General features: G+C 38.2%; 2 protein-coding genes across 3 annotated transcripts in view; both read right to left on the bottom strand.

Moving 5' to 3' along the window:
• Positions 1-26,655, bottom strand: part of PKHD1 (PKHD1 ciliary IPT domain containing fibrocystin/polyductin) — a gene marked incomplete at both ends in the record, with an annotated part of 425,783 nt that overhangs the window by 123,580 nt on the left and 275,548 nt on the right. For both annotated transcript variants that reach the window (XM_082663569.1, XM_082663570.1), the window contains 2 exons: positions 736-823; positions 3,326-3,439. In XM_082663569.1, the coding sequence (XP_082519695.1) occupies positions 736-823; positions 3,326-3,439 (202 nt within the window). The remainder of the gene's footprint in view (positions 1-735; positions 824-3,325; positions 3,440-26,655) is intronic.
• On the bottom strand, positions 19,689-22,547 carry LOC309829069 (ubiquitin carboxyl-terminal hydrolase 1-like; the record flags this gene model as incomplete). Its single annotated transcript, XM_082664779.1, is given in 6 exon segments — positions 19,689-20,194; positions 20,197-20,433; positions 20,519-21,311; positions 21,313-22,065; positions 22,067-22,123; positions 22,233-22,547. Coding segments are annotated over 6 exon segments (2,661 nt in total).

The raw sequence follows: 26,655 nt of genomic DNA, 5'->3' as shown, positions 1-26,655 counted from the left end.
ACTGTGAGGATATGTATCTATCATTATTCTCGATGTTATTCAAATTAAATAGAAATAATCCCAGGTCTGTTATGTGTATTTTAGTTAAGTTTTAGTTATTCTTTGTGTTGTCATTATTCTGGACTCATTAAAAAGAGCAGTTATCAAAATGCGCTTTTATTTTCTGTTCTCTATTTCTAATACCTTCTCTTTTATTATTTTTATCTCTTGATTTTGTCTTCTTCATTCATGTAGACTCCATCAATTTCTTCATGTTGCCTGCTCGCTTTGACACAGTAGTGATTTCATTCTTTACTGCCTCCAATGCATTATTAAATTCTATTACTGCAATTTAAATTCCGTAAGATTCTTTATGTGCTTCATCTCACTCTTATTTCATTTCTATCTATCTCTTCACCACCTATCATTTCAATTCAGACATTGCGGTCCCTCCTTATATTTCATCTATTAGCTCATAGAATTCATATTTTTTAAGATTTATTGGCAGCAGAAAACATGTATGATCTAAAATTTACTCCTTAAATAAATTATATCCCCCCTGCCTTTAGCTTGTTTTGTTCTTCCTCCATTATGTTACAGAGAATATTTTAAATTCCTTCTAGCCTTTTATTTTTCTATTTATTCATCCTTAAATTATGATCCTTAATCTAAAATTTAATTTCATATTGTAACAAAACCTCCAGCAGAAGCAAACCAAACCAAAAACTACATCTGTAAGTTACTCTCATTCCTTACCTCTCATTGCCTGAGGCAATGTCAGCCCCAAGATGTGTCCAGGATTTCTTAGGATAAGCACTATGAAGCTGAAGTTTCCCAAACACCCCTGAAAATAAAAGGAGCAACAGTTGGATAGGAAAATCCTTCCAAGAAATTAAGGCCACATAAGCAAAACTCATTAGAGAGTTTATTGTGCAAGATACATGATATAGAAACTATATATGAAGATGTCCACCTTATCAGAAAAACAACACTTAACATCTCACTTGGCTATGAAACATTTTTATTCTCTCAAAAGCTATAGAGAAATGAATGCTACACCACATCTAGTAATCCAAGAGCTGGGAAACAGACCACTCTAATGGTCTATTCCCAGCTAACTAGTTAGATTTCTACCACTAAGTCACTCCAAACCATTTGCAATTCTGTTGGAAGTTAACTGGTTTTGATATTTTGTGTTATACAGTAGACTTTCCAAAGGCAAGGTAATTTTGTTTCCTGAGGAAAGAGATTTGCTGCTATTAGCTTTGTTTTCCATAGCTGGATCTCAGATATTTTTGTATTACAGATATCAAAGGATAAATCTCTAGCTCATTTGTTCAAAATATAATTTATTTCAGACTCATAAATTAAAGTCTTACCAGGGACATGCTTGATGCAGTCCAGTTTTATTCCTTCAGGTATTTCCTCTTACACATTTTATTGCCATTTAAAATCACATGAAGCAAAATTCCTCATATTCTAGTGGTCTAAACATGTTTTGAGCATGAACCCAAGCAGTAACAAAATTATGATCATGCACACCTAACACATGTCTATTTGTTTGTAGATAAATAACCATACATACAAATGAATATATTCATACATGTTTGAATAAAAGTTCTAATATTTTCTTCCTGCACCCAAATGGATTGATTGTCTTCATACTCCTGGATTAGTGCACCCCCATTTTATTGCAAATCACTAATCTTGAAATCTAAAGATTTCACAAATTTTAGCAGAAAATGTGTAAGGGAAGTAAAAACCAGTAAGGTACAAATAATATGCCTTGGGTTTTCATCCAATGTGAACTAAAAAAGCTCAGTTAATTAGAACCTAACCAAGTGTTTAAGTCAACATCCATGATTTTACCATACTCTAATACAGCAAAAATTCAGAAGATAATAAAACTAAAATAAGGATTAGTGGAAATGGAAAAAATACTCCCACTTTTAGGACAGGACCTGGAATCAATCTTTCATAATAATAATATCATCATCATCATCAAAAAATTAATCACTATTAGCTAAGTAAGCTAGACAGGAAAGTAACATGGAATAATTTAGAGAAATTTCCACCTACAAAGATTTTAACAAAAACCAGTTTATTTCCTTCCATTTACCAGAAAGTAGATTTCCTGATCATTCCCAATCACCAAAGGTTAACTGTAAAATGACACCATTTCCTAGTTGTTTCAAGGAGATTATAATACTTGAAGAGATTAAAATATGTTATTTACTTATGATATCACCAAATTTTAAGCATGCAGTGACAAACATTTCATTCCTTTTTCAATTTAGTATCAGAGAAATTTTTAGAAACACTTGTTTGGCAATACAGCTGGCATGGGGATCAAGACAGGTACCCTCATATGCTCCTAACACAAAGTCCAGTTCAACGTGGCACTCCCTGGAACAGAGTGGACACCACAGGCAAAAAGAGTCCATGCTCCTGTTGTGATCCATCTAGCTTGTCAATTTGAAAAAAGTAAAATATTCCTTAACCTCATATTCTTAAAAAGATAAAATAAATAGCATATATGAAAAATCATTTGAAAACAATAAAGCACTATCAAAGTATTATACGGCAATGGCTATACTTTATGAAACCAGGTTACCAAACTTCAAACTATCCTAACATGATTGTTTTTACTGAGTCACTGAAATCTTATAAAACTAGGATTACCATACAAAGAGAATTTTAAAATGCTAGAAATCTATAAAAAGCCTCTTATACCTTTCCCTTAAAAGTAAGTTATTGAGTGGCCCTTACATCATAGTTATACAAGTCCAGTCCTAGTTTCTGTGCTCTTCTGTGCTTTAAAACAGGATTTGAATTGGGAGATTGGGATTAACCTGTATACACTGATGTGTATAAAATGGATGACTAATAATAAATAAATAAATAAATGAATAAATAAATAAACATTAAAAAAATAATAAAATAAAACAGGATTTGGTATTGTGGCAGTATCAAAGGAAGAAACTGCCAACAGTAAATGTTTCTTAGTAATCTATAGAGCTATCAGTTTAAAAAATATATCAATAACCACATAGTATTTAAAGTTGATAACACAGACTCTTCATCCAGCCTTTGGTGTGTGACCAATCTGGATATGAATCTAAGTTCTGACAGTATAAAACTGTGTGGCTTTCTGCATATTGTTCACCATCTCTGAGGCTTAGTTTTGACATCTGTAAAATGTATACTCTTTACAGGAGAGCTGGTAAGTGAAATAATAAATTCTCTAGAAGAGTGCCTGGAATTTAGTAGGTGTTCTATGAATGGTACTTCCCTATCAGAAATACACACACATTTCATTTTTAATAAAGCTGCACTTTACTCTTACCAATTGTTCCTGGATCAATACGGATTCCGATGAAACGGTCACAAAAGACTCCCTCTGAAGCTCTAAGGAGAATCAGGAGCTTTTTTTCTTTTTCTAAGGGATTTTCTAAAGTACCTGTTTACAAGAAAAGTATATCATGTAAATTAATCTGAAATTTAAGGAGGGAGAGGGAAATTGTGATGTAATTTTGAGACTGCAAAGTAGATAATATAAAGTAGACTAGATGGAGAAAAGCCAGTGTTCATACATGAAAAAAGAAAAGGTGGAAAAATGAGATGCAGTAAACTTCTCTGAGGGAGACTGGATTATTGTTCAGCAAATATTCACTCTTCTTAGGGCAGAGTATACTTTCCTGACCTATTAATACTGAGCCTGGACACATGACTTGTTTTGCCCAATGAAATTCAGGTAGAAGTGACAGTAATGCCAATTCTGAGTTGATGCTTTAAAATGCTTGGCAAGTTTCACCAGATCACTTGCAATAATGTTCCCTGCCATGAAAGGAGAATTTCTTAAATAACCTCTAGGGCCTGGATGAAGAGACATACACAGCAGACCTGAATAGAACCCCTGAGCTGGAACCAAGTCAAATCAAGTCTGGCACCAATATTTGTTGTTGTGAGCCACTGAGACTTGGTGATTCTTTGTTACACAACATTATTACAGCAAAACCTGATTGATACACTGTCTACCGCTGGATCCCCACATTGCTCTACATGTATTTTAGCATTAAATCTTCACAACAGGGGCTTCCCGGGTGGCGCAGTGGTTGAGCGTCTGCCTGCCAATGCAGGGGACACAGGTTCGAGCCCTGGTCTGGGAAGATCCCACATGCCGCGGAGCAACGGGGCCCGTGAGCCACAATTACTGAGCCTGTGCATCTGGAGCCTGTGCTCCGCAACAAAAGAGGCTGCGATAGTGAGAGGCCCGTGCACCGCAATGAAGAGTGGCCCCCGCTTGCCACAACTACAGAAAGCCCTCGCACAGAAATGAAGACCCAACACAGCCATAAATAAATTAAAAAAAAAATACTGGGGCTTCCCTGGTGGCGCAGTGGTTGAGAGTCCGCCTGCCAATGCAGGGGACACGGGTTCGTGCCCCGGTCCGGGAGGATCCCACATGCCACGGAGCGGCTGGGCCCGTGAGCCATGGCCGCTGAGCCTGCGTGTCCCGAGCCTGTGCTCCACAACAGGAGAGGCCACAACAGTGAGAGGCCCGCATACCAAAAAAAAAAAAAAAAAATACTGATTACCATAAATCTACTGCACCCATTCCCCTGGCATTTAAAAAAAAAAAATCTTCACAACACACTTGAGAAGTAAATATGATTCTTATCTCAGTGTTAAATATTCATATAGAATGAGGCTAAGGGGTTAAGGGACTCGTCCAAATTTATCCAACTAGTAAGTATCAGTCTGAATTTGAACAATGGTCTGTTTATGCTGTGTTCTATTAAACAAGTAATAGGTTATTATCTAAGCCTAAATTCTTTTAGCAGTAAAAGGACACAATCTTCAAGCTGTGATACTCAAATAGCAGTTGGGAATTACTTTTGACCTTAATCTGCTGATGTAAACAGCAGACTTTGGTCACTTTCACAGTATGAGAATAATTTGGGGAAATTACTAAAATTGTGTTTCTGAGTACGGACCTGGCAAAGATTATTTTCTTCAGAAAATATATCTTAGAGTACATAAAATATTACAAAGCATTAGATTTTTTAAGAAGCAACTAGTGAGAAGATTGTTTCCAAACTATATACTGGATTGGAGAAGTTGAAAAACACTCTGCTATCAAACATGCCTTTCCACTTAGAAATTCCTGAAAACATAACCCAAAATGAGGTTGCCAAATATGGTAAAATGAGGTTGCCAAATACGGTAAAATGAGGTTGCCAAATATGGTAAAATGAAGTAAATGGAAACTTAAAATTGCCTGGTTGTGCTTTTGGCTAAGTGGTCTTTCAGGGGCATAAAATCATTTTCCCCAGTTGGCACCCCATATATATACCTGGTTAGCCAAAGGCTCGGTGTGAGTTTGCAGCTTGCTACATACCTAGCTCTAGAGTTCAGCCTGCACAACCATTGGTCTACAGGGACTGTTGAAAGTAAGACTCAGAGGGGTAAGTAAATTTCCCTGGAGTCACACAGTAGGCCAACGGGCATGCAAGGATTGGACCCCACAGCGTGTGCTTTCCCAATAAAACGCTAAGGTACACAGAGGCTCCACGTAGGGAACGTCAATCCTCAGCTGAGTGACTAACACATCCTCTTAGCCAAAACAAAGATGTGCGAGAGCAGAAAGAAGGGATGGGGGAAGGAGGAGAATGTGAAGAAAATGTGCGTGGTATAGCTCTTATCTGGCCAGTAAGCCGTTTTCCAACTGTGATTTCATTTATTTCACGGAGGGTAGTTTAGATTCTTGGGGGAAAATGGTCTAGCACTAAACAGATACCAGAGAGAAAAAAAGTAGGACAGTTTTTGCCCTAGAGAAATGTACGCAGAGTCCCACGAAAAGAGTTCAGTGTTCCTCTAAAATCAGAGATTAAATCAATTATGCAACCCAAAACGGCAGCACATGTGGAGCTTTCACAGAAAGTCTGTGCAAAATTAGTCAGCCTGTCGTGATCTTTTGGTATCTGAAAGGACCAAAGTTTGTATTCTTTTTTGTGATGTGGGGGAAGGGAAAGATGGAGAATAGGGACGGAGCAGAAAGAAGGCAAGAGTGACCTAAGAGAAGGAAACGGATACTATTTTAACATGAAAACGCAGTGCTTCTCAAATGTGTGAAAGCTGGTAAAAGGAAAGCCTTAAAGTCCGGACTCCTCATTTTATGCTCAAATCTAGCGCTCGAAGAAAGGTGAGGTGCTCTCACCAGCTTGGGCTTTGCCCCTAAATGAGAGGAGCCACCGCTAAGAGAAGGCTCATGGGATCATGCAGTTCTTCTCTGATTTCCCTTTTTAAAGCTGCTTCAAGCTGCTCTAAACTGTAACAAAAGGCATTTTCAACCTGGATGAATGCAGATACTCACAATGGAGGGGAAATCCTTGTCGTCATGCTGCCGAGACAAGCCAGGTGTTTTTGCATATGTGATTTCATTTAATTATCACAACCCTGTGAAGGATATTGTTGAGGCTCTCACAAGGAAACGGAGACAGAGAGAGGTTAAAAAACCTGTCAGAAATTACACAGTTAAAAAGTGGGGAAGCTGGGCTTAGACTTATAAGTCCCATCCGAGGACACGTGGACGTAGCGGAATAGGAAAGAAGTAAACGGAAGTTGTCACAACTTAGGATGATGGTGGGCAACGGAGGGGAAACAGAATACATTCCAGATGCTAAAATCACCTGGGGAGATGGAAGGAAAATAAGTTCTGGTATATAAAAGATAACGGTTATAATGATTTGAGGAATATGCTACAAATGGATTCCATGAACTTCAAAGGTAAGAAAAAGGTTAAAGGACTTTATACGATTTTATTAACTGAACTTCTTTGATGGAATCAAATATAAACCTAGTTTACATTTAAGTCCACTCTTTTAGCACGACTCCCCACAGCTTGTGACTAAGCCAGCCCACCCTGAATTATTTACCTCCACCCTCCTCTGTGCCCGTGAGATTTCCCAGGCTTTTATATGCCTACTTTCACCCTGTCTAACTCCTAATCATCCCTCAAAACTTGGCTCCACTATAATTTATTTCTAAAAGCCTCCTATGACCTAGAGCTAGATGCCCCCTTTTGTGCATAAAAATGTCCGCACCTCTTGCTGCAGTAAGTCTTCTTCGAGGAACTTGCCCTAAAGAAATAGTATAGAACACGGGCAAGGGTTCATGCTCAAAATTCTCCACTGCAGTGCTACCTATTTACAATAGCGGACATCGGAAAACTCCTTGAAATAGCAAATGATTGGGAACAGCTTTGTGCATTTAGAACCCCTTCCTTCCCCGCCACCTGCGCCCCGGTTTCCTTGCCACGCTTGAGAGCTGAGCCACCTAAACCGAGTCCCCAAACAAGAGCAAACCCAGCTTAGAGGCCACCTCCTCTGGGAGCCTTCCTTGTCAACTTCGTCTGTTTTAAGTAGCCCGCTGTGGGCTACCACACAGGGCATGCTTTACCTCAGTGCTTCAAGACTGTACTGTAAGTGTCTTTTATCAGACTGCCTCCTCTTTACAGTACACTCCCTGAGAGAAGGAGCTGTGTCTTTCCAGCAAAGTTCACATCTATTTTGTCCCCAAAATGGTGAACTAAGTAATTTTAACCAATCCTCTTGCAGAAAACAATTAAAAATAAAGACGGATACTCCACAGTAAAAAAGACACCGATGTTATAAGAATAGTAAGTATGTATGTGCCTAGCATCATAGCTTCAGAATAAAGCAAAAATGAGCAGATATACCAAAAATAACAGTGGCAAATTAAATAAACAAGAAAATAGTAAGGATGCAACAGTTTTGACTAATATAATTAGCAAACAACATAATATGTGTAGATGCAAAACTAGACTCACAAAGAATACATATTCTTTTCAAGCTTGCATAAAACATTCACAAATATTGGTCATATGATGACCCTAAAGCAACTTCAAAGCTTTTGCACAGCAAAGGAAACCAGAAACAAGACCAAAAGACAACCCTCAGAATGGGAGAAAATATTTGCAAATGAAGCAACTGACTAAGGATTAATCTCCAAAATTATAAGCAGCTCATGCAGCTTAATAACAAAAAAACAAACAACCCAATCCAAAAATGGGCAGAAGACCTAAATAGACATTTCTCCAAAGAAGATATACAGACGACCAACAAACACATGAAAGAATGCTCAACATCACTAATCATTAGAGAAATGCAAATCAAAACTACAATGAGATATCATCTCACACCAGTCAGAATGGCCATCATCAAAAAATCTAGAAACAATAAATGCTGGAGAGGGTGTGGAGAAAAGGGAACCCTCTTGCACTGTTGGTGGGAATGTAAATTGATACAGCCACTGTGGAGAACAGTATGGAGGTTCCTTAAAAAACTACAAATAGAACTACCAGCAATCCCACTACTGGGTATATACCCTGAGAAAACCACAATTCAAAAAGAGTCATGTACCAAAATGTTCATTGCAGTTCTATTTACAATAGCCCGGAGATGGAAACAACCTACATGTCCATCATTGGATGAATGGATAAAGAAGATGTGGCACATATATACAGTGGAATATTACTCAGCCATAAAAAGAAACAAAATTGAGCTATTTGTAATGAGGTGGATAGACCTAGAGTCTGTCATACAGAGTGAAGTAAGTCAGAAAGAGAGAGACAAATACCGTATGCTAACACATATATATGGAATTTAAGAAAAAAAATGTCATGAAGAACCTAGGGGTAAGACAGGAATAAAGACACAGACCTACTACAGAATGGACTTGAGGATATGGGGAGGGGGAAGGGTAAGCTGTGACAAAGCGAGAGAGAGTCATGGACATATATACACTACCAAACGTGAGGTAGATTGCTAGTGGGAAGCAGCCGCATAGCACAGGGAGATCAGCACAGTGCTTTGTGACCGCCTGGAGGGGTGGGATAGGGAGGGTGGGAGGGAGGGAGGGAGATGCAAGAGGGAAGAGATATGGGAACATATGTATATATATAACTGATTCATTTGTTTGTAAAGCAGAAACTAACACACCATTGTAAAGCAATTATACTCTAATAAAGATGTTAAAAAAAAACATATTGCATATACTCGTCTATCACAGTTCAATCAAAATGTACAATTCATCTTGGGAAAGGTTTATAAACTGAATTGTATTAAATAAAGGTTTTCCAATTATCTAGAGATAACATTAAGAAAGTGAAAAAGGAAGCCACAGAGTGGGCAAAGGTATTTGTAACACATATAACCAACAAAAGGTACATTCCAACATGACCCAGCAACTCCACTACTGGGCATATACCCTGAAAAATATCATAATTCAAAACGAGTTACGGGGCTTCCCTGGTGGTGCAGTGGTTGAGAGACCAGCTGCCGATGCAGGGGACACGGGTTCGTGCCCCAGTCCAGGAAGATCCCACATGCCGCGGAGCGGCTGGGCCCGTGAGCCATTGTTGCTGAGCCTGAGTGTCCGGAGCCTGTGCTCCGCAACGGGAGAGGCCACAACAGTGAGACACCTGCTCAAAATGTTCATTGCAATCTATAGATTCAATGCAATCCCTATCAAACTCCAATGGCATTTTTCACAGAACTAGAACAAAAAATTTCACAATTTGTATGGAAACACAAAAGACCCCGAATAGCCAAAGCAATCTTGAGAACGAAAAACGGAGCTGGAGGAATCAGGCTCCCTGACTTCAGACTATACTACAAAGCTACAGTAATCAAGACAGCATGGTACTGGCACAAAAAGAGAAAGATAGATCAATGGAACAGGATAGAAAGCCCAGAGATAAACCCACACACATATGGACACCTTATCTTTGATAAAGGTGGCAGAAATGTACAGTGGAGAAAGGACAGTCTCTTCAATAAGTGGTGCTGGGAAAACTGGACAGCTACATGTAAAAGTATGAGATTAGATCACTCCCTAACACCATAGACAAAAATAAGCTCAAAATGGACTAAAGACCTAAATGTAAGGCCAGAAACTATCAAACTCTTAGAGGAAAACATAGGCAGAACACTCTATGACATAAATCACAGCAAGATCCTTTTTGACCCACCTCCTAGAGAAATGGAAATAAAAACAAAAAAAAACAAATGGGACCTAATGAAACTTCAAAGCTTTTGCACAGCAAAGGAAACCAGAAACAAGACCAAAAGACAACCCTCAGAATGGGAGAAAATATTGGCAAATGAAGCAACTGACAAAGGATTAATCTCCAAAATTTATAAGCAGCTCATGCAGCTCAATAACAAAAAAACAAACAACCCAATCCAAAAATGGGCAGAAGACCTAAATAGACATTCCTCCAAAGAAGATATACAGACTGCCAACAAACACATGAAAGAATGCTCAACATCATTAATCATTAGAGAAATGCAAATCAAAACTACAATGAGATATCGTCTCACACCAGTCAGAATGCCCATCATCAAAAACTCTAGAAACAATAAATGCTGGAGAGGGTGTGGAGAAAAGGGAACCCTCTTGCACTGTTGGTGGGAATGTGAATTGGTTCAGCCACTATGGAGAACAGTATGGAGGTTCCTTAAAAAACTAAAAATAGAACTACCATATGACCCAGCAATCCCACTACTGGGCATATACCCTGAGAAAACCATAATTCAAAAAGAGTCATGTACCAAAATGTTCATTGCAGCTCTATTTACAATAGCCCAGAGATGGAAACAACCTAGGTGCCCATCATCGGATGAATGGATAAAGAAGATGTGGCACATATATACAATGGAATATTACTCAGCCATAAAAAGAAACGAAATTGAGCTATTTGTAATGAGGTGGATAGACCTAGAGTCTGTCATACAGAGTGAAGTAAGTCAGAAAGAGAGAGACAAATACCGTATGCTAACACATATATATGGAATTTAAGAAAAAAAAATGTCATGAAGAACCTAAGGGTAAGACAGGAATAAAGACACAGACCTACTGGAGAACGGACTTGAGGATATGGGGAGGGGGAAGGGTGAGCTGTGACAGGGCGAGAGAGAGGCATGGACACATATATACTAACAAATGTAAGGTAGATAGCTAGTGGGAAGCAGCCGCATGGCACAGGGATATTGACTCGGTGCTTTGTGACCGCCGGGAGGGGTGCGATAGAGAGGGTGAGAGGGAGGGAGACGCAGAGGGAAGAGATATGGGAACATATGTATATGTATAACTGATTCACTTTGATATAAAGCAGAAACTAACACACCATTGTAAAGCAATTATACCCCAATAAAGATGTTAAAAAAAAAATGTTCATTGCAGCTGTATTTACAATAGCCAGGACATGGAAGCAACCTAAGTGTCCATCATCGGATGTATGGATAAAGAAGATGTGGCACATATATACAATGGAATATTACTCAGCCATAAAAAGAAACAAAATTGAGCTATTTGTAATGAGGTGGATAGACCTAGAGTCTGTCATACAGAGTGAAGTAAGTCAGAAAGAGAAAGACAAATACCGTATGCTAACACACATATATGGAATCTAAGAAAAACAAATGTCATGAAGAACCTAGTGGTAAGATGGGAATAAAGACACAGACCTAGTAGAGAATGGACTTGAGGATATGGGGAGGGGGAAGGGTAAGCTGTGACAAAGTGAGAGAGTGGCATGGACATATATACACTACCAAACGTAAAATAGATAGCTAGTAGGAAGCAGCCGCATAGCACAGGGAGATCAGCTCGGTGCTTTGTGACCACCTAGAGGGGTGGGATAGGGAGGGTGAGAGGGAGGGAGACGCAAGAGGGAAGAGATATGGGAACATATGTATATGTATAACTGATTCACTTTGATATAAAGCAGAAACTAACACACCATTGTAAAGCAATTATCCTCCAATAAAGATGTTAAAAAGAAAACCAATATTTGCTTTTTGTAATAATAATAGTAATTATTAATAAATGTTGCTTGATCTGAAAAAAAAGACTTCAACAAATCAATATAAAAAAGATAATTCATCATTTTAAAAGGGCAGGGCAGGAATAAAGACGTAGACATAGAGAGTAGACTTGAGGACACAGGATGGGAGGGGGAAGCTGGGGCGAAGTGAGAGTAGCAAAGACTTATATACACTACCGAATGTAAAATAGTTAGCTAGTGGGAAGCAGCAGCGTAGCACAGGGAGATCAGCTCGGTGCTTTGCGATGACCTAGAGGGGTGGGATAGGGAGGATGGGAGGGAGGCTCAAGAGGGAGGGTATATGGGGACATATGTATACATATGGCTGATTCACTTTGGTGTACAACAGAAACTAACACAGTATTGTGAAGCAATTATAGTCCAATAAAGATCTATTTTTTAAAAAAAAAATGGCAAGAGAACAGCTACTTCACAAAACAAGATACCAAATAGAAAATAAAAATTTTAAAAGTGCTCAAATCACATTAAATATTAGAGATATGCAAATTAAAACAACCATGAGATCCCACTACATACCCACTAGAATGGATTCTTATTTAGCTGAACTTGTACTTTTTACTTTGCAAACTTTTCTGAACGTGTGTGTCATACTTCATAATAAACTATTATGTTTCAAGGGCACTCATCAATACGTACTTGTTCATCAATAGAATGGGAACTCATCAAAATTATATTTGTTTTTCTGCTTCTCTAACGCATTAAATTCTTTTACAGCTTTAATGAGGTATAACTGATGTATTAAAAAAACTACATATATTTAATAAATATTGACCAAAATTTTAGACTCATCTCCCTAATAAACTTTTTGTCGGGTCCTGTTCACTGAATCCAAAACAACAAATTGTGTTTCTAAATAATCTGTATTTCCCTCCAAGTTAACCTTGAAATTCCATAAATATCATGATTGCCCATAAAAGATAGGTTAAGAAATTACCCCCCAATATCAATTTTACACATTTTCTCCTGCCCTCAGAACTAAGTTATACATTGATGACTTTGGAAGCTGAGCTTCCAACTGAAGCATGACTATTTTTCTCATGTCTTGCTGTAGCTATTTTCTTCAGAGTAGAGCCTCCAGAACATTCTGGACAAATAGTGATAAATCAATTAAATTGTGAAGCCTGTTTTATTCTGAATTAGCCTTTAATTCCCAGTGTATACTTGACCCACTTAGCCCTAAAACACCCCTCCTCAACAAAATCAATCCCATGTGAAAAAAAAAAAAAAAGGAGGGTGGAAGGGCTTTCAGCCCAATGAAATAAGACATGGTTCTAAGAATAACCAGTAGACATTATCAAATGATAATCTCCAGCCCCTCAGAGAGTGATTTTATTCAAGCTGACAAATTTCCATCATTGATGAGGAGGGCTCTCAATTTGTTAACAGTTGATAGAAATTAAAATAAAAGTTAATATATAACATATTCATTCACATATTTGCAACATGTATAAAAACCCTTATAATTTCATAAATAAGACTGAGCTAATTTACTTCTGTAAGCCTCAGTTTCTGTAACTTCATATAAAATAGGCACAGTAAAAGCATCCACTTTTAATTAGGCTTAAATAATTTAGTACATATTAAAGATACATGGCAGGGTCTGCATATAATACATGCTCTTAAAAATGTTGGCTCTTAGTAGTAATAGTGTAGACAGTAGTGGTAGTAACAATAGAGAAGTGAAACATTTTAAAATCAATGTTTAAATCTGGAAATTAAGAGAAAGAAGGCAAGCTCTTCCTAGCAAGTAATGTCCTATCCCTAAGGTACTAGAAACTAGACATTTCAAAGGTAAACATATTAGGTGATCACTTACTTGAATGTCCAGACCAAGGAACTGCAGAAAACACAATTAAATTCCTCTTAAACTCAAATACTGTCATAAGAGTTTTCTAACCAAGAAAATAAAGTATTCATTCATTCATTCACTTGTTTGCTTAAAATTATCTAGCTTTTCCATGAAAAAATAATTAATTAATATTTAACAATTTTTTTATTTATCATATAATTAACTATTTAAACATTTTAAAATAATTAATAAATTTCTAAGGAATTTTATGTTATTGTGATAGAAGTTCAAGCATCCAAAATATATTTGGGGAAATGCTGATTTAGAAAGTATTAAAATATTAAAGTAAAATGATTACTACAATTGTGTTTAGTAGAGACAAACCCAGCAAGATAGAAGGATTATTTCTTGTACCCGTGTTTTGCTTAAAAATACATATACATTTAAGAATAATGTGATACATGGGCCAGCTTCCAATCTTTCTTAACCAAACTTTTACAACATTTACTTCACTTGCCTTCCCTCTGGTTTCCCCCAAACCATCCACCCTTTCTTTACTTAGGATAAAGGTCAAGCTCCTTAATGTGACCCACGATGCTCTGCTTTCTCTGATTCGCAGCTCTATCTCACAAACCGTTCTCTCTCTTGCTAACAAAGCTTCAGTTACACTGGCCTTATTTTAGTTCCACAAATGTTCCAGCTTCCCAGTTTTGGGGACTTCAACATGCTATTTCCATTGCCTGAAATGCTCTCTGGACATGACTTGCATCTCCATCTACCACCCCATTCTTTCTTCATCTTCCCTGCCCTCTCCCCCAAATCTTTCGCTTTCTCACACAGGGTGAGCAGAAGGTCTTTAGTAAAATAATATACCCACGTTGTACTATAAGAGGAGAGCAATATTTGCAGGAAAAAACTCTTGTTTTCAAAATGTGTCTGTGTGTTTATTTTGTAGGTGCTACACTCTAGATCCTAAAAGGCCTTAGTCAATCTACATGAAGGCTTGAGAGGTCTCGCAACTGCCCTCCTAGAACGGTACTAGAGCCAGGAATTTCCATGCACTTGACCACAGAGAGCACTGACTGGATGGAGAGGATCCTGGGGATAGGGCAGAGGGAAAAAAAGGGAAGACGAGATGAGATGAGAGCAAAAAGGGACCCTGGCACCCATCTGATGCTGTCTCTATACGGAGTTAATTTAATGGAAAAAATTAAAAAATGATTTCACACCAAAAAAAAGAAGAATGTGGTATTTGTCAGAGAACTAATATCCATCTGAAAACAAACAGATATTTCTATGCCTGATCTAACTTTGAAATATGTGTTATTTAACTGTTGGCTACCAATCTTCTGAGGAACTCACAGAAGTGGAGTTTAGTGCTTCCTGAACCTGTAAAGAACAAAGGTTTTATGCTTTTGCCCTTACAGTTAAGTAAGTATGATATTTAAAAATCACATCCCTTTGATTTCACCTTTTTATTAACTAGTAGTTTGATTAGAGAACGGTCAGTATAAACAGAAACTGATTTGTTGACTGATGATCTATATTAGCTAACTTATAAACCATCTACTTTACAGATATCTATGTACACTTATATTTACACATTAAATTTGTGGTTAATTTGTATTATTTTTTAATCATAAACTTGAAAGAATATATTTTTGTTTGGTTTGTTTTTTTCTCTTAATATATTATTTTTAAACAAACATCACCACAAGATTCTCTCTGGCTACTCAATGAGTCTGACTACTGGGTATTGTGTCTTTAAGCTGGAGGATATGTTTTAATCTACACTTTTCTCTGGTTTGTCTCCTTCTTATTACTTAATCATCCAATGAGCCTTACAGAACTGTCAGTTTGGAAGGCAATAAACTGTGTATGGATTTTTCTTCTTCTTTAGGATTGAGAAAGTCCCAATCATGCAAGCAATGAAAGAAACTTCCATACACCTAGTACTTCATTTCCTGACAATCAAAGTCATGGGCTAATGATGACCTTAGGCTCCTGGCTACAAATGTGAGACAGGGCTGACAAATACACATCACTGGCTCTGCAAAACAATATGTGACAAGTTTTAGGATAAAAACCCAGTTCCTAGCATAATTACTGAGTGACCAGGCAGCGCATCACGTGACTTGGCTCTGACAGGCTGAAGGAAAAATGCACTGCTGAGTCTGAAGGGACTCTGAAATGTGGGGCATGTGTTGTTTACTTAGGGATCAAGGAGACTTCTGTTAAGTTTTAAAGACACACATATATTATTACTGATTATCCCTCTCTGAAATCCTCCTACAAACTATCACAAGAGAATTTTTCATTTGCAATTTTAAAAGTATGCATAATATTAAAACACTTTCATTGAGTTGCACATTTGGATCAATAACATGTTAATATCACTGATATCTAACATAACAAAGGATGCATATTAAAGCATGGAAATGATGTCTCAACTAAAAAAGGACACTGGTGAAAAGGATGAGTTCAGACAGCTATTCCTGTACAAAGAAATACAAACATTTAAAACACTCAACAAACCAATGCTTATTGAACAGGCTTTGAGTCAGGCATTTTTATTAGCTTTCCTCTCCTAGACAGGATAAAATTTAGATTTGTACAAGATCATCAATTTTTTCAATGTGTTTTTAGCCCCTGTTTATTGCTTTCATATAGGGAGAGGGGGGAAACATTGTGGTCATTTATACATTAACACTGTAAGCCCTTCCTCACAGATGTTGACATTTAGGTGTCAGTAGACTGGATGTATTACAAGAAAAAGGCATTGAGCTGAAAGACACACTTAGATGTGTCCATTCATTTATCAATAAACTAATCAGTCACACAGCACATTATCAGAAGCCTACTATGCACAAGGTATTAGGGTTACAAAATTCTGTAAAGAAGCCTATCATCTAATACAGAGAAGACATTCATGAAAACATACCATTTCATAATAGTAAAATGAATGCAGTAATGACAATACGAATGAAAGAATGGACCAGGAGAAAAGATACACTGAAACCTATTGAATGGAAAATACCCATAGTAAAGGTAGTCCTTGTGCAAAGGCTTGAAGGACAAATATTTGAAGTGACTAAAATAACCTCTAATCCTGGTCCTGCTCTTTACAAGCTATGAGACCTTGGAACCAATCAATAATCTCTTTGGATCTCAGTTCCATTATCCATACAATGATACAGATGATTCACATAATCTCTGAGGTCTGAGATATCACAGTTATAAATCCACTCTTGAGGAATTTTCCAGAAGTTGTATAATGAGTCGCTAAACTAGATTTATAATCCAGATTTCTAGAGTTCCCATATTCATGAAGGTCCTAAACTAATTTCTGTCTTCTTAAAGTCATATGCATGAGATTATCAAAAAGTAGCAATTTTCAGCACAATTTGGACTCACTCGCGTTCTTCATCGCTTTAGAAAACAACCCTGCATAGCTTAAAATCCATCCTACACTGTGAAACTCATGCCTACTTGTCACTAGTCTCCAGCTACCAAGGCAGCCTTTCTGCCTCATAATTATGTAAAGCACATGCCTGGCTCTGCCTCAGGACTTCTGCACCAGCTCTTCCTTCTGTCTGAAACCCTCTTGTTCAAATCTTTGTGAGTCTAGCTCTTTCTTGGCTCTATGGTCTGTAGTCACACTGATTCTTCAGAAAGGTGTTTACTGACTACCTAATCTATGGTGCCAACACCTCTCTTCAGCTCACTCCTCCATTTAGTTTTCTTCAGAGCATGTACTGCCATCTAAAATTATCTTCCCCATTTACTTTACTATTTCATTGTCTATTTCCCCAACAAAAGAGTGCATGCAGGAATCTTACCTGTCTTGCTCACTGCTGAATACTCAAGTCCCAGGAAGAATGCTTGGCACTGAGTTGGCATTCAATGAAAGAGAAAGTGAGAGAAGTGGGGAGGAAGGGGATGGAGACAGGGGCAAATCTATTTTCTCCTTAATATCTACTGTTTTGCTCCATTTTATCATCGAAAAGAAAGTTTGTTACTCATGAAAGCATAGAAAGGTTTGATGACATCACTCTTAATATATGACAACGGTTTATTTTCAAACATGAGATTGAATCTGTTCAATTGTACTTAAGGTTATATTTTAAGCCAAAAAATGAAGTTGTTAAAGTATAGGTAAATGGCATTAAGCTTATTAGAAGTTACTGTCTTTCATGTATTGTGTCGAATTTTTTTCTTTGTTCAAGAACCTACTGTGTAGCACAGGGAACTCTACTCGATGATCGGTGGTGACCTAAATGGGAAGGAAATCTAAAAAAGAGTGGATATATTTATACGTATGACTGATTCACTTTGCTGTGCAGCAGAAACTAACACAACATTGTAAAGCAACTATACTCCGATAAGAATTAATTTTATGTAAAATAGATAGCTAGTGGGAAGCAGCCACATAGCACAGGGAGATCAGCTCATGCTTTGTGACCACCTAGAGGGGTGGGATAGGGAGGGTGGGAGGGAGATGCAAGAGGGTGGGGATATGGGGATATATGTATATGTATAGCTGATTCACTTTGTTATACAGCAGCAACTAACACAACAATGTAAAGCAATTATACTCCAATAAAGATGTTTAAAAAAAAAGAATTAATTTTAAAAAAACATGCAAAGTAACATTTTCTATCAAAACTATATTTGACAGCCATTATATTAAAAAAAAAAGAATAAGATGGACAATTTCCTTTCCTGCTTTCTTTATTCTCTCCGCTGTATCTCATACTACTAACCACTCCCTCTTTCTTGCAAATTTCTTCCTTTGTTTCAAGACATTATCTTCCTTTTCTTTTCTTTTTTTTTTTTTTTGGCGGTATGCAGGCCTCTCACTGTTGTGGCCTCTCCCGTTGTAGAGCACAGGCTCCGGATGTGCAGGCTCAGCGGCCATGGCTCACGGGCCTAAACGCTCCGCAGCATTTGGGATCTTCCCGGACCGGGGCACGAACCCGTGTCCCCTGCATCGGCAGGCGGACTCTCAACCACTGTGCCACCAGGGAAGCCCGACCTCTTGGTTTTTTTAAAAAAAGTTAAATTTAAGGTCACACCTCTAAGTTCAATGCACTATATACAGATCGTGCAGAGTATGACTATGAAGAGATACAAATTAGTCCATGCTGAAAAAGACTTACCAGGGTACAGAATCATTTTCATAAATACATATAAAAGTCTTGTGAAGATAGAAGAGGACTGACTCTTCAGGTTTTCTGAGACACTTTTCAAAGTGATTCAAGGCACAAAATGTGCACTACTGTGAATACATACATGTGCCTCTAATACAGCCCATCAAATGTTTGGCTTCATGACTTACAAAACTAAATGTACTGAAATGAGATTCTGCTCCTTAGCTGAAAAACCACAGAAGCTATAAACATCATGTAGATAATTACTCCAAAATATGGAGATACAAATACAAGCACTTCATTTGAAAAAGCAAACACAAAAGATAGGTGTAAATTCAAAGTATTTAAATGCTTCCATTTTGAATAATTCAGTTAAGAACCTAAACAGGTTTGTTCCCAGAAGCTAATGCATCAATCACTAGTCTCCACTAAGGAAAATGAATTCTAAAAATTAACATGGCTTTCAATAATTCAAATTTCACTATTTATATAAAAACCTAGAGAGACCAATAATACCCAGTAGCTTCAAAAGATAAGCTAAAGGGCTTCCCTGGTGGCACAGTGGTTGAGAGTCCACCTGCCGATGCAGGGGACACGGGTTCATGTCCCAGTCCGGGAAGATCCCACATGCCGTGGAGTGGCTGGGCCCGTGAGCCATGGCCGCTGAGCCTGCGCGTCCGGAGCCTGTGCTCTGCAACGGGAGAGGCCACAACAGTGAGAGGCCCGCGTACCGCAAAAAAAAAAAAAAAAAGATAAGCTAAAGACTTTTTTGATGTAATCAATTTACCGATGTTTGTCCAGGTCTGTTTAATATATACGCAAGGAAAATACACTCACTCTATAATTTCTTATAAAATAGCAAGTAAGGAGTAGATGCAGGAGATGTAGAAGGGGAAAGAGAATTCAAAATGTCCTTCTCCTCAGTAACTTCCACTTCAGAGTCATCAAAAAGCAACCACTTCCCCTCATACTCCTTTAAGCTTTGCACTACATACGAAATTTTGTTTTCAAAACCACTCATGTTAATGCCTGTTTGGTCACTGGATTCCTTGTTTCTATCAGATTCATAGGTCTCATTAGTACTCTTAGTCTCAGAATTTCTATTTTCAGCAAATGCTGTACTGGCAACTTTATCAGGATTAGATGCTTTGTTGTATAACTCATAATCTGCTTTACTCTTTTGTCCTCCAAGAACTCCGATAGCGTCTACATTTTTTTTGTTCAAAACTTTGCTTGGCTGGGTATTTCCACTGACTCTAATCGACACTTCTTCATTGTCATAATTTTCAACCACACCCCTGGCTTCCTCCTCATTCAATGGTTCTGGCTTACCTATTTCACACATTGGTCGTTCACAAAATTTTCCTTATCTAGTTCTAAACTGTTAAGGTCAGTGACTTTAACAGAAGCAGTATAATGCCCACTACTAATTGTAATGCCACTATGCATCACAACTGCAAATAATTCATAGCTGTCATTGGTTGGTTTTGTGCTCCGTTCTTCTAGTGACAGTTTAAGAGGTGTCAGTAAAGGAGTGTTGATCTTGGAAAGTCCACCACCATAACAATCAAACACAAAGAATACTGAAGTAAGTACTAATATTCAGGTGCTTCTGTGAAGGATATATGGCACCTCCCCCCTTAATTTTCTTTATTTTCTCCAAGCTACTAGCAGCAAAGCACTTCAAATGAATAGTTATAACTTCAGGCATTTTGTCAAACAAAAGACTTCGTTCAGCTTCAGTATAATGATGGCAATTTTCACAGAAATATTTATCTTCTCCTACAATCCTCTCCACTGAGGCAAACTCTGAAATTGCCCATCTCAGGGTCTTCATTTCTGTTTTTGGCTCTGGAGAAATTTCAGAACTCTCCTCTACTTTGGAAAGCTCATCTTCTTGCACTGGTACACTGATGTCTTGAAAATCTTCTCTTCTTTCTGTTAAACTTTCACATTCTAAGCAATGAGTCCTTAATACCAGCTGACCTTGAAATAATTTCTCCACTAGCTCAAAACCAATTTGCTCTGCACCTTTGTTTATGGGCTTAACTTCATTAACAGGCATAACATTATTCCCTGGAGATTCAAGTACACAACCATTAGCTGTATTATCATTCTCATACTTCCTCAAGTCCTCTTCAAGATCATATTCATTTTCTTTAGATTGTCCTTTGGATTCTTGGTTTGTTGCTATTTTACCCAGACTACAGAATTTAGAAATAATGCTGGGCTGCTTAGCTGCAGACTTTAACCAGTTTATTTTAACTCTTGATTTCTTTTGTGAGGGTCTTGCACTCTCATTTTCAGAAATGCACTTGGGGATTATTTTAGCAGGAATATCTAATGAATCAACTGTAGCTTTTCTTTTTGATCTGGTTTGTCTCTGGTTTTCTTCCAAAGACTGGTGTTCCTTAGAGACTTTAACTTTTTCCTTCACGTTACCAAATTCAGTGTCACTTTTTTCTTTTCCCATTTACTTCTGGCAATTTTTCTTTATAGTCTTCCGAATGCCTCATACTGTCCATCTCCATGCTGTTATTACCACTCATTTCCTCTTTCTGATGTGTTTCTTCTACCTTAGTAGATAACTCTGCCACATTTTTTACGTCTTTCTTTAGGAGTTGGCATGTTTCTTGAATGTTTCCCAAAATCCACTGTAATACTTCCTGTGCATCACGCTGTAGATATCCTTCATACACAGGCTTGAGTTCCCTGAGTGTGTTAAGTAGTCGCCTTGGCTGAGTAGCCAGTTCACCAGTATATTTCTCTGGATTTAAGAGAAAACTAGCCTGAAGCTGTTCGACTGAAATGATCAAGGACTGTAAGCTGCATATTAGTTCATAACTTGCTGAAGAATCATCTTTGCAACTTCCCTTATCTTTTTGACTGGCTTCATCTTTTAGGGCTTCTTTCTTCCTTGAAATAATATTAAATAAGTGCTTCACTCCAGATCTAAAACCAGGACAAAAATATACTACCTGAAGTACACTATTAAGATAACAAGTATTGCCGAGATTATTCAGTCCCACAAACGGTAACAAGTTTTCTCTCTTCTCACAGTTGATAGGTGAGGACTGTGCTGCAGGAACAACTTGATCAGTTTCAGACCCTCTATATTCAGAAGTTTTTTCTTCATTTTCTTGAGAATCTGTGAAATCCAAGGCTCTCTTGGTTTCCTTTTTCTGAAAAAACTTCAAGGAAAGTCTGTTTTTTTTTTGATGGACCACCTCTTGAAAGCCCATTACTTTCACTAGGTACGACACCGGGCGTTTTCTCTTCAAATCCCAAGGAGTTGAGAAGAATTAATTTATACAGGGACCTTGTAATCACCAATCATATCTAGAATATAACATTTTACCAGGTGCTGTATCTTCTGCTATACCATTTCTTGCTGCTGGCTGTCTTTATCACTGGGGGTTGTTACATCAAAAATGTTTCTCCCATAACTCTGGTCATGGCCCAGAGCGAGGTCCGCGTTGGTGATGCCGAGGAGTCTAAGCGGGCTGAGGGCGGGTGCGACAGGTGAGCCCCGAGCCCGTGGGGGCCCACGACCCACGGAAAAGCTGTCCGGATTGCCCTCCCCGCAGGGGAGTGACCATTCGCTCTCAAGAGCGGGAAACCGGGCTGCCGCTCGGTCCTGCCAGGCGGAGGCACCGACTACATCCCCAAAGCGGCGACCGACCGCGTCCGCCCCCATCCCTGCCCCAGCACGGCAAAGAGCGCCAGAAACGGCTCCACTCGCCCGGCGCCGGAACCGCTGGGGTCTCAAGACATTATTTTCCTCTCATTTTCCATCTACCTTCATAGCTGTTTCTTTTCCGTTCTCCTTCCTGAACTCAGCTTCCTCCATTACCTTAAAAGGTTGGTTTTTGCCAAAATTTCAGCACTGGTCATTTTTTCTCTCTATCTCACAGCTTTGATTGCACATTTTGGCTGATGACCCATACATAGTTAGCACAGTCCTCTCTCCTGTGCTTTCTCATAAATCTATTTGCCCTCTACATGTTACCACTTACACATCCCACTGAAACCTCAACTTGACAAATGTGAATCTGTGTAATCAACAAACCACTGTACAGGCTCACTAAGTGGCTGATACTATTCAAGCACTTTAATAGATATTAATTCACTTAATTTTTATAAAACTCTATAAAATAAGCATGATTATTATTGCTCCCATTTTAGAAAGAGAAAGCTCATTAATTTACCAGAGTCACTCAACTAAAATGTGGTGGGAAGGAGGTTCTGTCCTGGCACCGCCGTGGACCCAAGATCTCCCAACCTGAACCCTAAGATGTATCCTAACCAACTCCCCTCCTCACATCAAAATTGCCACGCAGTTCTAGTGATTTTTTACCTCCTCAGTACTTCCCTAATTCATTCTTCCCCTTTAACTCCAGTGCCTTAGTTCAATCTTTTACAATTTCTTTTCTGAAACACCTCGTAGCCTTCTCGCTTTTCACTGTGCCCCTTCCAACACATGCCCCACACTGCCAAGAGTGATCACTCTAAGACCAGATCTAATCATGTCACGCCCCTGCTTAAAACCACCCAGTGACTGTGCACTGCCTTCATGATAAAACCCAAACTCCGTAACATAATGCATAAGGCCAAGAAGCTTCATCAGCTACCACCACTCTATAAATCCTACAGTCCAGGCCTACCCATTCCCTACAATTCCCTGAAGGTATAATGCTCATCCACAAATATGTGCCTCTTCCGATCTCTTCTTTTATCTTTAATCCCCCTCCGCATTGGAGGAGGTGACACTTCCAATTATGTTTTCATTTGTTTGTCTCCACGGCTTTATTGAGACATCTCTTGAAAGCTAGGTTCATGACTTCTATTTCTGTACATCAACCTCTCCTGTGGTACTTGGCACGTGGTAGGCAATGAGCAAAAAACATGACGAATGAAAGTATGGACAAACAAGTGAAATACCTTAAGCTTATCTTAAGTGTTTTATCAGACTAATGAAACAACCACTGAACAAAGAATGAAACTGAATTTGGCATTTGTGATGCAGCTGCAGCCCTCTAAGCAAAGCTTTGATCTTAAACTTCCTTTCTAACGCTAGCATTATGATTCCACTCTACTAAAAGTCAATGGATACCTTTTGCCAGCACCAGTTGCCTTAAAAGCAGGACCACCAAGAAATATAATTCCACAATGTTGGGACTTGGATCAAATGGCATCAGATAGCAGACAGACTCTGGCAGTGCTCTGTGCCAATGTCCACATCTATTAGATTTATTTGCTAACTAGTCTTATTATCTATTTCATGTTGGGATTTCTTTAGGGTGTGGTAGAATGGGACAGATGGGTTGAAAGTCTTCCTTCAGGCATCACACAGATAGGATTGGGCAGATGGGTTCCTTTCAGATAATCAGCCTTAAAGCCTGGAACACATGGACAAGCAGAGAGAAAAAGAACATACCATGTCTAGTAATAGATAAAAATATAGTTGGTAATGGACACAATTAAAAATAAGATTTGAAGTGTATAAATCAAAACTGGAAAGTGGCATTGTGTCACTTCCCTTCAAAGGTACAGATTTTCACAAGCAACAAATTTGAATTATAGTAATAAGTGACCTCAGAAACCTAAAAAACTTACAAAAAAAGACCACTCTTAGCAATAGAAGATGCCAACCTGAAATAAGTTTTGTAGTAACAAGAACAAGGCTCAATTTTATTGAATATTTCTATCAGTTAACTGGATGAGAATTTTATAGAATATTAAACAAATGAGCAAGTGATATTAATCTGGGAGGAAAAAAGCAGAAGCCAAAAGGATTTCCTCACTGTGGAAAGATGGATTGAAATAATTAAAAAAAGACATAAGTAAAGAATATTGCACTTAGGTCTCCCTAAAACCCAAGTGAAAACAAAATAATTCTTATACAAGTGTACAATGTAGAGATATGTATTTGAGGCAGCATATGCAAAAAGAGAAGGAATTAGAGTTGATGAAGTAGTTGGCATAATCAGCTGGATGAAGTTGAATCTTTGGCTGTTTTAAAAGAAAAACCGTATCTGTGGTGGAGAGCGCCCACTGACACTTCATTTCCAAACTCTGCCCTCCTTTGCTCACTGCCCCAGGACACAGCTGTCCTGGACACAGGACATCAGTGAATCTTCCTTTACTCAGAGTTCTGGTTGGGTTTGGCTAAATGGTAGCATGAGCAGGAGATGAGGGAGGACAGAGAGTAAGATGTGGGTATTGACTCCCAGAGGTCCTTCTGGGTACTGAGTGTGTCCCAGTCACACAAAAGTTCATGGTGCTGTCTGACAACCATCTTCAGGCATTCACCTCCATCTCTGATTCCAGTTAACAATCTCCTTCTCTTACTCCTTTAGGGAAAGGGATGCTAAGGATACTCTCCTGTTTCTAGCCCTGGGGTTTGCCCCAGGCCTTTTGGATTTTTGTAAATGGTTCCTTCATTAAAATCTCCTCCAATTGCCCAAGTTAGTATGACATGTACTTCCCGCAGGCACCCTTACAGATAAACTAGCATTTATTAAACACCTATTATATGCCAAGCACTTAGTAGGAGCTGTTATACTTATGGTTTCAGCATCCCTCTGAGGTAGGTTCTATCATATGTTACAGATGAAGTGATGGAGGCATCCAGAGGCTGATTTATTTAAGGCCAAACATCAAGTAGGTAACCAGGTTGGATGTGACCCCAGGCTGTCTGACTTAGAGCCCATGAACATAGCCCAATTCTGCTATATTCATTTCACTCTGTTCTGAATAAGTCATGACTTATGCTTATACTCTTAATCTGGAGAATAGTTCTTTCCCCCTGGCTTCATACTTTCAGAGGAATTAAACAAAACAAGTGTGTTTAGTGACAATTTCAGGAAGCATGAGGGGATCTCATAACTCAGAAATGTGGAGGCAGTGCAAATTTGTAAAATCTTTCCGAAAAGCAATTTGACAATATGCATCCAGGACCTTAAAGCACATGCACTTACCCTTAGGCCCATTAATTCCACTTATAAAAGTCTATCCTAAGAAAATAATCAGAGATGTAAATAATGACTTAAGTACTAAGATGTTTATTGCAGAGTAAGTTACAAGGACAAAGAAAACAAAAAAAATCAAAACCTGAAATAATCTTGAAGTTCAACAATAGAAAAACAGTTAACTAAATTATTATGCAGGTATGTATATGTATAGACTCACATGGATGTGGAATATTAAAGCTATCAAAATTGTGTCTTGGAAATAGAATGAATTAAGGAAATTCTCATATCGTTAGTCTAGGATTCAGAAGATTATCAGACTGTATACTCTATGTTTTAGAGCACGTGTGTGCATGTACACATGCACGTGTAAGGAAAAAAATGATTTTAGGGCTACAAAACATTAACTGCATCTATCTTTACATTTGGGAGTATAAGTGATTACTTTATTTCTTCGGTATAACTTTCTACTTGCTTTTCTGTATTTTCCAGGTGGCACAATAGAAGCAAAAATAAAAATTATTTTAAAACATCAATAACTGTGATTAAAATGATATAACTATAATTATATAATCATAATAATAACTGTGATTAAAATAACTGCGATTTATATATGGCTAAAATAATAGGAACTGCATAACCTGAAAAAGAGAAGATTCAATAAAATGTAGATGAAGGGCTATCAAAAGAAAGAGTTTGACACTCGTCCTAAATAGATCAAACAGAAGAACCTGAACCAACAGAAATTAGAGGAAGATAGATAGACTTTGTCTGTAAGAAGGGAAAGAATTCTAACAGACTTTTTAAAAGTGGGAACACGTTGTCTCAAAAGGT

Source organism: Grampus griseus, assembly GCF_964374135.1.
Source record: "Grampus griseus genome assembly, chromosome: 10".
NCBI lineage: Eukaryota > Metazoa > Chordata > Mammalia > Artiodactyla > Delphinidae > Grampus > Grampus griseus.
The sequence above is the reverse complement of the archived record's forward strand: the minus strand, read 5'-3'. Positions and strand labels throughout refer to the sequence as shown.